The 14,222-nt window shown below is 39.2% G+C and overlaps 1 protein-coding gene across 2 annotated transcripts in view; it reads left to right on the top strand.

Annotated features, from left to right (window-relative positions):
• Prkar2a (protein kinase cAMP-dependent type II regulatory subunit alpha) overlaps positions 1 to 14,222 on the top strand; it is a 51,186-nt gene that overhangs the window by 24,561 nt on the left and 12,403 nt on the right. For both annotated transcript variants that reach the window (XM_051204010.1, XM_051204012.1), the window contains exons 4-6: positions 3,428 to 3,511; positions 7,872 to 7,978; positions 11,822 to 11,975. In XM_051204010.1, the coding sequence (XP_051059967.1) occupies positions 3,428 to 3,511; positions 7,872 to 7,978; positions 11,822 to 11,975 (345 nt within the window). The remainder of the gene's footprint in view (positions 1 to 3,427; positions 3,512 to 7,871; positions 7,979 to 11,821; positions 11,976 to 14,222) is intronic.

Genomic DNA, 14,222 nt, shown 5'->3' with positions numbered 1-14,222 from the left:
TGTGTAGCTCTAGCTGTCCTGGTACTCTATACACCAGGCTAGCCTGGAGGTCTGCCTGCCTTTGCCTCCCAAGTGCTGGAATTAAAGGTGTGCACCACCACTATCCTGCCTGGTTGATTGCTTTAAAGTTCAGGATTTTAAATTTATTTTCTTTTATGTATATGAATTTTTACTTTCATATATATAAGCACCACATGCGTGCCTGGTTCTTGTGGAGAGCAAAAGAAGGCATTGGATCCCCTGGAACTGGAATTTTATAGGCTGTTGTGAACTACTACGTGGGTGCTGGGAGCCAAACCCAAATCCTCTGAAAAGAAACATGTGCTCTTAACCTTGGACCCATTTCTCAGCCCCCAGTTTTGTTTTTAATTATGTCTGAGTGTGTAGCCTGCATGTATGTCTGTGTGCTACATGTCTGCCTGGTACTAACAGAGAACAGAAGAGGGCATCAGGTCTCCTGGGACTAGAGGTTTGAGTTGCTATGTGGTTGCTGGGAATTGAACTCAAATCCTCCGGAAGAGCAGCCAGTATTCTTAACTCCTGAGCCATCTCTCCAGCCCCAGCAGCCCCCCATTCTAAAACTTGTGAATAATTAACATAAATTACCTTCACAAAAGAAAGTATGAACTTTCATTCTTAAAAGAGTGGTATTATAAAAGACACTTCTGTGGTCATGAATACCTTAAAATGAGTAACCTGTGAAGGATTTCTGAAGCACTGTAATAATTTGTGCCAGATGTGGTAATGCATACCTTTAGTCCCCGAATTCCATTAGCAGGGGCAGTCAGAACTCTGTGAATTTGAGGCCAGCCTTCCCTCATGAAGAGATTCCAGGCCAGCCAAAGATACATTGTGAGACCTTGTCTCAATAAACAAAATGTATAAGCAATAAAAAAAGTACTACCACTGAGTGATTATTAGAGGTATGCAGACTTGAAAAAATTAAACTGTGGATATTGTAAATTTCTTGATGACTTTTCAAACTTAAATCATTTTCTCTAATTTGCTATTGTAAGTATATGGTGTTGGTTCCCTCTTTTCACCTTTATGTGGGTTCTGGGGATTGAACTCAGGTTGTCAAGCTACCACAGCAAGCACTTTTACCTGCTGAGTCAGCCCCTCATACACGAATATAATGTATTTCTGGTAAAAACCATGCTTAGGAAGTAGCTTAATAGGTCTCTCAATCATAATACCAAGTGTTAGGTTGTAACATTTCTTTTTAGTTCAGTAAACATTTATCTCTATAATAATGGTAATAGTTTTGAAGCTCCTACTAAGTGAATTTAAGGTACTGTTTTAGAAACAACATATATTATTTAATCCTTATGACAACTAGTATATTGTTGGTGTGGTAACTGTCGCTTATATAGCTGTTGCTAATTACCATCTCCACGTAGGTGTCAGTAGATAACATGAACTCCTCTGATTATTTGAAAATACTCTTTCTAGGCTGAGAGATGGCTCAGTGGTTAAAGAGACCCTGCTGTTCTTGCAGAGGACCTAGGTTCAATTCCAGTACCCACATCAGGTGGTTCTCTACTGCCTTATAATTCCAGCGGTGGTGATTGGGTGTCGCTGGCCTTTGGGGCACCTGAACTCACATGCACCTCTCCATACACTCACACACACACAATTAAAAATAAAAATAATTTTAAAATGTTTTCTACCCACAGTTTTTCCCATCGTAACTCAGACCAGCATGGTTCATTTGGAGTCATTCCTACTTTTTTTTTAATCACTTCATCTAATTTTTTTCAATAAATTTAGTATACTGTCTTCAAAATCTATCCAAACTTCTCGGTGTTTTGTCTTCAGCACTGAGGCTGCACCTTAATCGACTGCTATTTCTCAGTTAGCAATTGCAACTCCAGTTAGCCTCCTGCTTCTCTGGCAGCAGCCTGGCTGCTCTGGCAGGAATTCTTTTCCTGCTGGCACTGGCTCTGCCGCTGTCGCTGAAGGTAGCTTTAATTAAATCTCTTTCTATTTATAAATAAAACTCAAGACTCAAAGACTGGGTTAAAATCCTGTTAGCCCAGGGCTAGAGAGATGGCTCAGCGGTTAAAAAAAACTGACTGCTCTTCCAGAGGACCCCAGTTCCATTCCCAGCACCCACATGGCTGCTCACAACTATCTGTAACTCCAGGATCCAACACCTACAGACAGACATACATACAGGCAAAACACCAATTAAAAAAAAAATATTGAGTGGCACCTAGGTAGCCTTTTGACAGCTCCACCAAAGCCTTACCCCTTACACCCCCTTCTCTACTGTGCCCTCTGATGATCCATGATTACTTCCTGTCAACTAGTTGCTAACTCAGCCTCCTAACCCAAGGTTAATTTTTTTTGATCAATGCAAATGCAAACTTGGGGTTCACTGTGTGATCTAATATCAACCAACATCTTGGCACCTTCTTGGCACCTGCTGCAAACAATAGTGTAAGTTTCCCAGCTTCCTCTATGCCTAACTGTAACCCCAATCCTAACCCTACTTTAACAGCCCCGTGATCCTTCAAATATTAGATCTCTTCCTGAATTGATAACCTCAAACCACCCCCAAGCTGTTAGAGACAGTTCCATTTATTCTATGACCAATGTGTAGTGTCCTCTGTGAGTTTGGACATCGCTCCCACAACCGGCTTGTTCTGGTCTTTTCCTGTCTGCAGCAGTCTCTTAGTTACCTGTCACGCCTGCCATTCATCATTATTCCCACAGCGATCTCACTGCTCACTCTCTCGGGTTGTGCTGCTTGAGATCTTAGCACAGTTGTTACCTCCTCTCAGAAACATACTCTCATATTTATCTCCCTTGCCTACCTTTTGTCCTTAATCTTGTCAGTCTCCAACACAGTTTATGTGTTGGTAGAAGGTAAAGGCATACAGTTTTATCTGTGTTCACTATCTCCAGAGTTGAGAGTGCCTTGAACTGAGTAGATGTACAGTATTTATTGCAGGAACAATTTGTGGTCCTCTGCTGTCCAGGTGAGATTCTGGAGGCTCCCAGGGGATAGCTGATGACTGCCAGCCGCACAGACAGCAGGTGACTCCAAAAGTGGTTGTCACATTGCCTTCCCATAGCAGCACACTGCTTACTGGCTTTGTAGACTTGTTTTTTTTTTTTTGTTTTGTTTTGTTTTGTTTTGTTTTGTTTTTTAAAGGTAGGAAATAAATATATATTTGATGCCTAATCGGAACATTTCCCGTGAAAAATGAAGCGTATTCTTTGTACCTAAACCATTTGATACTTTTTACTATTCATTGTTGTGAAATAAATTCTAAAAAAAAACCCACACATAACATATTTTACTTTTTTAAAAATCTTTGTTCTCCCCTGCACTTTTTAGGAAAAAGAAATACATTAATTTTTAAGTAGGTGATTTTCAAATGGAATAAAATAATTATCTTGGCTTTATTTTAATTGACAGGTGGTTCATCCCAAAACTGATGAGCAGAGATGTAGGCTTCAGGAAGCTTGCAAAGATATTCTTCTTTTCAAAAACCTTGATCAGGTAACATTGATTGTAAAGTACTTTTGTCATAATGATATTTTAGCTTTTTCCTATTTGGCATTGAAGCAGTTTTTAGCATGTTAGCCACAGTTGAATTAGGCATGTATCTTCAGATTTATTTATTTATAAAAAAAAATGTGTTTCTGTTGATCACCATTATGAATATGTGGTTTTGTTCTAAGGTAGAGTCTTGCTGGGCAGTGGTGGCGCACACCTTTAATTCCAGTTGAGGGAGACAGAGGCAGGTGGATGTCTGTGAGTTTGAGGCTATCCTGGTCTACAGCCAGGGCTACAGAAAAACCTTAAGAATAAAGACAGGGTCTCACTGTGCAGCCTTGGCTAGCACTAGAACTCGCTATATAGATCAGGCTGGGCTCAAACTCAGAGATCCACCTGCTCCTGAGTGCAGAGATTAAAGTCATGTACTACCACACCTACTGAAGATGTTGCTTTTAAATGCCTATAGTAATACCAGTAATTTAGAAACTATGTACTTTAGTTGTGCTGCTAAGAAAAGCCAAGGTAACATGACCCTGCTTTTGTTTGGAGGGTCTGAATTTATTTGACAAAGGAATTGATTGCCATAGAAATGCTGCTATGTGGTTTTCGTTACCATAGCAGCCAATCCACTCAAAGTCTCAAAGTGTGTGATTGTTTCTTATGTTTCACATATGGGACTCTTCTTGTAGCTTATGTATCTGTAGGGTTTGACACAAGATGTATGGTCAAATGTCTCTCTGTCTCTCTCTCTCTCTGTCTCTCTCTCTCTCTCTCTCTGTGTGTGTGTGTGTGTGTGTGTGTGTGTGTGTGTGTGTGTGTGTGTACATATATCATGGTACACATGTAGAGGTCAAAGGACAATTCCTTCTGCTATGTGGAATCCTGGAGATCAAATTCAAGTCATCAAGATTGTCAGCAAATGTAAGGAGTAAGGTTTTTCCTCCCGCCGCCAGTCTTGTCCCACTGCCGCACAAGCCCCAATTAACACACAGAGACCCTGTATTTGATATAATTCTGTTGGCCCGGTTACTTGTTTCTTATCCGCTAGCTCTGTCTTAATTATTAGCCCATTTCTATGTATTTCCACGTGGTCTTACCAGGGAGAAGTGGCTGTCGGTTCTATTCTCTCCAGACTCTCCATCTTGACTCCTCCTTACTCCTTCCTCTTTCCTCCTTGTCTCCTAGTCCCTCCTATCTTCCTTTCCTATTGGCCAACAGTGCTTTATTCATTAACCAGTATGAGAAACAAATATACATAATGACATCTCCCATCAAGCAAATGCCTTTACTTTCTGAGCCATGTGATTGACCCTCCACTTTCTTTTTTGAGACAGGGTTTCCCATGGAATTCACTGGTTATCCATTAGCTAGACTGGCTTCTAGGGAGTACTGGAAATCCACCTGTCTCTACCCACCTGTTGTTGGGGTTATAGATGGACTCTGTGCCTGGCTTTTATATAGATGCTGGGGATTCAAACAAACTCAGGTCCTCATGGTTTTGTGGCGAGTACTTTACCCACCAAGCCAGTTTAACATCCTGTTTAAAGCAATAGAGAATCTACAGAGTTTATTTTCTCCTGCTTTTAAGGCCAGGTACTTTGAAGCTGCATGAATGACTGAGGTATTAGACCTATTTCTGGGAGTCCCATACCACCACCAGGAAGATTGGGATTAGAGTTCCCTTACTACTGAACTGAGCACTTAGGAAAGGCTGAAAATCTCTACAGCTCTTCCTTGAATCTGGCTGGTGTGAGCTTCTGACTAAAGGGAGTCAACCATTTCTGGTATTTGTCAACCTGCCTGTTGGTGGACATATAGCTTATAGGATTACCCACAACTTTATTCAGAGTTTATTAGTCCAAGATTGAATAAAATAGGACAATGAACTGTAGGAGCACCCTGTATATCTGGAATACAGTTTGGTGATAGCTGTTTTACCTGAAAGACCCAGCTATATAAATGGAAAGGGGAACTTTCTTTTTTATTTATTGTTAATAAAGGCATTTTCATTTTTTTTTTTTTTTTTTGAGTTTGTTTTCTTTTTCATGACAGGGTTTCTCTGTGAAGTCCTTGCTGTCCTGGAACTCACTCTGTAGACCAGGCTGGGCTCGAACTCACAGAGACCCCTCTGCCTCTGCCTCCCAAGTGATGAGATTAAAGGTTATCGCCACCACCATCACCACCACCACCCAGCCTGATCTCTATTTTTAACCTCAGTGTAAAGGTGACATTTTTTTGTGTTCTCTGCCCCGATATTAATCTTTCTGTCAAACAGATGGACTCCAATTTAAAGCTGAGACCAGTATTTGGTCAGAATTTAGTACTGTTCTTTCCTTTTTTTTTTTTTTTTTTTTTTTTTTAAGATTTATTTATTTGGTATATATACGGTGTAGTATGCCTACATTCCAGAAGAGGGTGCCACATCTCATTATGGATAGTTGTGAGCCACCATGTGGGTGCTGGGAATTGAACTCAGAACTTCTGGAAGAGTAGCCAGTGCTCTTAACCTCTGAGCCATCTCTCCAACCCCTGTTTCCTTTTCATTATATTTATTCATATAGTTGCTTTCTGGTTATGACATGTAGTGTTGGTAAGTATGTATTTACATGTGTTACACATAAGTGAAACTATATTACTTGTCCATTAGATACCACTTCTAAAGTAACATTGTGTGGTAAAATGTTCTCCTTAGATTTGCCTCCTTTAATCATAAAAATTGAGGTAGAAATTAATCCTTTTTAGAGGTTAGTGCTGTGTTGAGCTACTCAGAGGCTGCTCTACAGATAATCTCCAAGTTTAGATTTGGTAATTTTGTTAATGCCCACACCTTTAGGAAAGTGAAAGCAGTATGTATATAGTATGCTGGAGCCATCCAGGTAGGTGACACTTTGGGGACTAGGGAAATTGGAACCATGATTTATATGCTCATTTATTGTGTAAGTTGTTAAAAACCTTTTATTTTTAAAATAATGATTTTCATGTGGGTTTCGTTGTGACATTTCCATATATGTGTTATTTCTTCTGACCTCCCTGCTACCCTCCCTGCTCTTCTCCTTTCCCTTTCCTAGTGGCCCACATGCCTTCATTTTCTGGGTATCTTTTGTTGTTCAGTTTTGACATGTAAAAGAAAACATGACCACTGTCCTTCTGTGTCTTGCCTGTCTTCATTTAACATAATGCTGTCCATTTCCATCCATTTCCTACAAACAACATGATTTCATTTTTCTTTATTGACCTCATTGTATAGATACCATATTTTCTTCTCCCTCTCATATACTGATGGATATATAGGCTGTTTTCATATTTTGGCATTTATGAATAGTAACATAAAATGAATATGTATTTTTGTCTGCTGACGTCATTTCCTTCTGATGAATATGCAATAATGGTATAGCTGGGTCATACACAGTTCTAATTTTAGTCTACTGCGGAGCCCACACACTGTTTTCTATAATGAATGACTCTACTAAGCTACATCCCTACCATCAATGTACACATTTCCCTTTTTCTTCCTATCCTTACAAACATTTGTTAATTTTTTTTATAATACCCATTCTAATTAGGGTGGCATGAAATCTCAATATAGTTTTGGTTTGCATTTCTCTGATGACTAAGGATGCTGATATTGAGGTTCTTTCCGTTTCTTTTCTTCTCTTTTTTTAGATGAGATTCCCATACAGATATCTTTAGTCTGGCCTTGAATTCTGCCTAGGATAAACTTGAAATTCTGATCCTTCTGTTTCTATCTCCCCATTGCTGGAACTAAAGGGGCTATTTATTTTTGTATTTCAGCACTGGAAGTCAAACTCAGGGATTTTTGAGTGCTAGGCAAACACTCCACCAAGTGAGCCATATCCCTAGCTCTCTGTACCTTTTGTTTTTCTTAAGGTTTATTTTATTTACTGTTTATACAGTGTTCTGACATACATGCCAGAAGAGTGCACTGAATCTCATTATAGGTGGTTGAGAGCCACCATGTGGATGCTTGGAATTGAACTCAGGACCTCTAGAAGAGCAGCCAGTGCTTTTAACCTCTAAGCCATCTCTCTAGTCCCTGTCAAAAACCAAAAAAGAGGTTTGGCAATTGTGCTGTTTGCTAAAGGTATCCAAAGCCAAATAGTACAAAAAACTCATTTCTGATAGCTCTTAGGTTTCTGTTTAAATTTTGGAGGTGATCTGGTATAGAGCCTTATTATAGTTATACCAATTTGGATAAATACAATATTTGTGGGTTATTTTGATTGTTTTATTTTGTTTTTGTTTTTTGCTGAGATTAATGACATGGACCAGCGTGCCCAGCTGACCATTGTGCTTTCTCGATAAATGTAAAAGCCATCTATTCTCTTTATGTGTACCTTAGGAACAGCTTTCTCAAGTTCTCGATGCCATGTTTGAAAAGATAGTCAAAACTGATGAGCATGTCATTGACCAAGGAGATGATGGAGACAACTTTTATGTCATAGAACGGTAGGAAATGCTTTGTAATTATTTGGTGACACTTCCTTGTATTACTAATTCAGGACAAAAGCTTCACCCTCTGCTATGTTCAGCCCAGAGAGGTCTAGTGCTGGGTAAACAAGCTCCCCAAAGTCTTTCAAGGGATCACAGCTGCCTCCATTTACTGCTGTCCTGAGTCCTGAGTAAAACCCATATTTGGGGAGACACCACTTATAGTCAAAAACCTTCTTTCTAATTAGATAAAGAATGGCATGATGTACTTTGTAAACATGCCATTTACTAGTGTTCAATTAAATTTATTTCCCAAAGAGTATCTGTGACTGTGTATTGTCTTATGTCTGTGATTTTCAGCTTGCTTTAAAAAATTAATGTACTACCCTTACCTACACTTTCTGACTCTGCACCAAATATAAGCCATGTTGGGAAAAATAAAGTCTGGGTTTATGTCCCAGACTTACTGCCTCTTTGCCTCTTGAGTTGTTGATAGTGTTGTCTGAGAAAGAGACAGAGTCCTTTTGACTCCTTCTCAGTCCTAAAGGAAGGAGTTTAAGGTAATGAAATGTTATCATGTATCCATTATCTTCAGTTATTCTTTAATATTAAAAAAAAATGTTTTAAGCTGCATGGTGGGGGTGCACACCTTTAATCCCAGCACTCAGGAGGCAGATCTTTGTGAGTTCAAGGCCAGCCTGTCTGCATAGTGAGTTTCAGGACAGCCAGAGCTACACAGAGTGTCAAGATTTACTTTTATTCATGTGTATGCATAGTTACTTAAATACATTTGTGTGTATGCATAAAAAATAAAGGTTATTATTTTTGTTTATGTGTGATGGGGTGGGAGAGTTGGGGAGTGGGGGTCGTACATTTGAGTACAGTGCCCACAGAGGCCAGAAGAGGACATGAGATCGATCCCTTAGAGCTGGAGTCAAAAGGTTGTTGTAAACTCCCTGACAAGGTTGCTAGAATCTGAACTTGGATCCTCTGGAAGTGCAGTATATGCTTTTAACCATTTATCCAGCTCTCTAACTCCCTTTCTTCCTTCTGAAGTAACCTCAAGATTTAAAACAAAACAAAACTTACAACAAATAGTATAGAAAATTCTTGTAACCCCAGTCCTCCACGTTAACGTTCTGCTATATTTAGCAATCAAATTGTTCAGAATAAGTCCCAGAAAGGTAAGCATGGTAGTCTACAGATCTCTGTAATCACAGCTATAGGGATGTGGAAGGAGGAGGTTCAGGAGTTCAAGGTCAACATCAGTAACTTCAGATGGCCTGAGCCATCTGATGCTGTCTCAAAACAACACAGTTTCAAATATAATGTTCTGTATCTCTGAGCACCTCCATCTGTGTTTCCTAAAAGTAAGGCCATTCTCTATGGCACATAACAAATTTTAAATCAGAAATGAAATCATCATTTTCAATGCATTGCAGCCAAGGTATAGGCCTTATTTAGAATTTTCTAATTACTTCCCCAAGTTTGGGGATTCTTTTACTGGTTGTCATCAAGTAACTGTTATAAATTTAGCTTATAGGACCTTTGCTTATTAAAAATTTTAAGTTACTTTGTTTTTTTACATTTATTAATTTGCTTTGTGCATATATGTGTGTACATACAGACATCAGGATAACTTGCTGGAATCAAGTCTGTCCTTCTACCATGTGGATCTCAGAGATTAAACTCAGGTTGTCAGGCTTAGCAGCAGGCACCCTTATCTATGAGACATCTCACTGGCCTATGTTCAAAGGAAGTTTTAAAATTTTTATTTATGTGAATATCTGTTTGAGTACATGCACAACACACATGAGCTGGTTGTTGTACGCTGCCTGGTGTGAATGCTAGGAACCTAGCTTGGGTCTTCTTTAAGAACAAGTGCTCTTAACTACTAAGTCATTTTGTAGTCCTAGTCAGATTTGTTTTGTTTCAAGACATTTATAGATGATAACTACATAACTTGTGTAAGCTGATGTACCATGTGTATGCTGGGAATTGAACTTGGGTCCTATGGAAGAGGAGCCAGTGCTCTTAAACGATAAGTCATCTCTCTAACTCCCTGTTCAAAATTTTGAATGAGAACTTTTTTTAACTCCTTGTTTACCTTTTGGGGTCCTTGATACTAGGGGCTAATTTTTAGAATTAAAGGAATTATTTTTCCTTAAAATTTTTTTTGTGTATTAGTGTTTTCCCTGCATGTATGTCTGTGCACATGTGTACCTAGTACCCACTGAAGCAAGAAGAAGTCATTGGAAACCCTGGGACTGGAATTACAAATGGTTGAGTTACCCTGTGGGTGCTGGGAAGCAAACCCTGGTTCTCTGGAAGAGTCCCTAGTGCTCTTAACCTCTGCACCATCTCTCCAACCCCCAAATAATTGTTTTTGTAACTTTTGCTGTTATATTGTCTGGTGGGTAGCCCTGCACATCTTTTCAGTATCTTTATCTCTTTTGGAATGATTTCACAGGGACTTACTTGTGCATATGTGTTCATGTGTGTTTGTGATTTCACATATGTTAGTGTGGCTGCACCAGTGTTAAGTGCTGTTTCTCAGGTGCCATCTACATTACTTTATGTAGGTTCTCTCATTGGCTTGGGTCTAGCTCCCTGGTTAGTATAAGCTAGCCAGCCAGCAAACTCCGGAATCTGTCTCTGCATTCCTGGTGCTGGGATTAGAAGTACAGGCCTCCACAACTGATGTTTGTTTGTTTGTTTGTTTGAGACAAAGTTTCTCTGTGTAGTTCTGGCAAGTTTGTTTGCTTTTGTGGTGCATTGAGCATGCCTGTTTCTCTAAATGGTAGTGAATTCTGAGTGCTTTTCTTGAGCTATTTGCAACTAATAGGTAGAAAGTTGTGTCATTATTTTAATCAGTTCTGTCTATCCTTGTTTCCAAGAAAAACTTCACAGTCAATACTTTCCACAGAATACTTGATAAAATTCAACTTTTTTTTTTTGGTAATCAACTGTTTATCAGGCAGGATATAGTGGCTTACTTAGCCTTGCAAGCACTGGGGAAGCTAAGGCCAGACGTCTGGACTTGAAGCCAGCCTGGGTTAGGTTGAAAGACCCTGTACTCCCTTCATCATCCAGGAAAGACTGATATTAAGGAAGGGTGCCTGTGTTCTCCATTTCTGCTCAATACTGTGCTGGAAGCCCTAGATAGTGTAATAGGCAAAAAGTAAAGAAAGTGTATATGGTGGAGAAAAGAAGCAAAATTTTCTGCAAGAAAAACCCACGGGAGTGCTACAAGACACTTCCTGAACTAATTCAGATAGTCAAGGTTGTAAAATACAAAGTCAAATGCAGGGCTGGATACATGGCTCAACAGTTAAGAGCACTGGCTGCTCCTGCAGAGTATGGTTTCAAAATTCCCAAAACCCACATGTTGGCTCACAGCCATTATAGTTCCAACTCCAAAGAAGTAGACACCCTCTTCTGGCTTCCTTGGGCACTGCATGTACATGGTGCACAGATACTCATTTGGGCAAGAGACCCATACACAGAAAATTAAAAACAAAACAAAATGCAAAAATCATGTGTATATTTTAGCAAAATTATGTTGATTATCCCCCCTTTTGAGACAATATGTTATATATCTTATACTCCCCTTAAATTCACTGTGTAGCTGAGAAGGGTCTTGAATTTCTGATCTTCCTGCCTCTGACTCCCGAGTGCTGTAGTTATGCCTGGTTTATCTAGATCTGGGAAAAAGTTCAGAGCCCCCTGTATGCTACGCAAAAACTCCACTGTCTGAACTATGTCCCCAGCTCTGCTCTCCCCATTATGTTTTACATGTATCAGTCACTTCTTAAACTTAACAGAAGTAATTATTATTATTTTTTTTTGTTATTCTTATAGGGGAACCTATGACATTTTAGTAACAAAAGATAATCAAACGCGTTCTGTTGGTCAGTATGACAACCGTGGCAGTTTTGGAGAACTAGCTCTGATGTACAATACCCCGAGAGCTGCTACCATTGTCGCCACCTCAGAAGGCGCCCTGTGGGGATTGGTGAGTGAGAGAAATGCACGGTGTAGTGTTAACTGTCTCTTGTAACCAGTTATCTAAAATATGCTGTAAAAGGTCTCATGTCGATGTATTTTTTCGTTTTCCTCAATGACTTAGCTTTACTCTAAGTTACAGAAGCATCAGTGCCTGTAACCTTAGAGTGACAGAGCTCTTGCTACATTTTTGATTGTTTTTATTAGGCAGTTAGAGAGAGATAACTGTGTTAAGTAGTCCAAGAGGGCTACAGGATGAGACCCTATCAGTAACATACATGTACACACAAGAGAGAAGAGAGGAGAGAGAGCAGTAGCGATGGTGGTGTCAGGAAACCCTTTGCTAGTTAGCATTCTTCTTCTCTGGTTGTGTCAATAGCAGTTTACTTTGTGTTCAGTCATCCACTTGTCATTTTGTCTACACCCATATCCAAATAGACTTAGTTCATCAGGAATGCTAATGACCATATTCAGGGAAATGGAAGTTTGCATTAAGTAAAACACTTGTGGTTCTTGTGTCATTTTATCTACTGTCTACCTCATTTCTCTTCGTATTGTTACATGTCCATAATCTGTAACTCTTCCTTCAAAAACGTAATACAAATTCCATGTCACTTTTATTGTTTTTGTTTTTCAAGTCAGGGTTTCTCTGTGTAGCCCTGACCGTCCTAGAACTCATGTCTAGACTAGACTGGCCTCAAACTCAGAGATCTGCCTGCTTCTGCCTTCTGAGTGCTGGGATTAAAGGTGTGCACCACCAGCACTTGGCCTTCATATTTCACTTCTAAAATAAGGTTATCTAGTAGTTTCTACTTATAAGAATTAATTTATATCTTAGAATTAACATCTTTTTTTAATTAATAGAATAGATGAACCAAAATTTTAGGAATTTGATAAAAATATATAAATATGTATACTTTTAAAAAAATGAATCCTGTCAGGCATGGTATTGCACACATTAATCTCAGCATTTGGGAGACAGAGGCAGGTGGATCTCTGTGAATTCATAGTGAATTTCATAGTGAATTTCCAGGCCATTAAGGCTTCATAATGAAACTGTCTTAAACAAAAAGAGTGAATCGCAAACAATAAAAACATAAAGAAACTGATGCCCCGATACACACCCTAAAGTTTAAAAAGAAAAATTAGAACTATCTTGAATGCAGAAGTGATACATTATAAATGGAGAGAACCAAAGTGCTGAAGAAAAAACTCCTGTCAGCCGGCATTGAATAATTCCTAAAAAGATCCTTCAAGAATGAAGGCGTTCTCAGCCGGTAGGTGGTGGCGAACACCTTTAATCCCAGTGCCCTCTTCACTGTTCTATTTGCTGCTCCTCAAAATTAGGTAGGCATCTTAGGTTTTCTTGTTTTTTATGATGTTCACAGCCATGAGAACTGGCCTTGCACAGCATAAAGTGAGAGTTCTAGGAAGTATAAAAGCATGCACACAGAGGATCGAGGATCGGTAGACTGGGCTGGGATGTAGCCCAGTGGATGGAGTACAGAAAGCAAGTCCTGGGTTCGGTCCCCAGCACTGCATAAAACCAGGTGTGGTGGGGCTGGAGAGATGGCTCAGCAGTTAAGAGCACTGGCTGCTCTTCCAGAGGTCCTGAGTTCAAGTTCCTGTAACCACATGGCAGCTCACAACTCTCTGTAACTTCAGATCTCTGTAACTTCACATAGATATACATGTAGGCAAAATGCCAGTGCACATAAAATAAAAATTAATTTTTAAAAACCAAACCAGCAAACAAAAGAAAACAGGCAATGGTAGCATTTTCTCATGGTTACATGGTGAGTTCAAGAGTAGCCTGGCTTACATAAGACCTTGTCAACAAATAAATAAATAAGCAAATTGGTGAGACTGGAACCCCAATAAATAAATCATTGAAGAAAGTCTCAATTCTTGTCAACTAGAAATATAGTTTACTTTTGTAATTGTAATGATTGGTAACATTACATATAGTTGTAAAGTACTGGGGTTTTTGTTTTCTTTTTAAACAACATCCAAAAATAAAGAAGGGAACTTCATAATGATCATTTTTCTCAGTCTTTTTTTTTTTTTTTTTAAATGTAGTTTTGGCTGGTCTCAAACTCATAGAGATCAGTCTGCCTCTGGCTCCCAAGTGCTAGAATTAAAGGCGTGTGCCACCATACCTGGAGGCGGTTTCTCAGTCTTCATTGCCCTCTTTTTACAATATTCTTGGCCTAGATTGGCCCAGAAGATATACAGAAATTGAATTTTAAAGATAATG

Source organism: Phodopus roborovskii, unplaced genomic scaffold (assembly GCF_943737965.1).
Source record: "Phodopus roborovskii unplaced genomic scaffold, PHOROB, whole genome shotgun sequence".
NCBI classification, from domain to species: Eukaryota; Metazoa; Chordata; class Mammalia; order Rodentia; family Cricetidae; genus Phodopus; species Phodopus roborovskii.
Note: the sequence above shows the minus strand (reverse complement) of the source record. Positions and strands in the feature narration are given on the sequence as shown.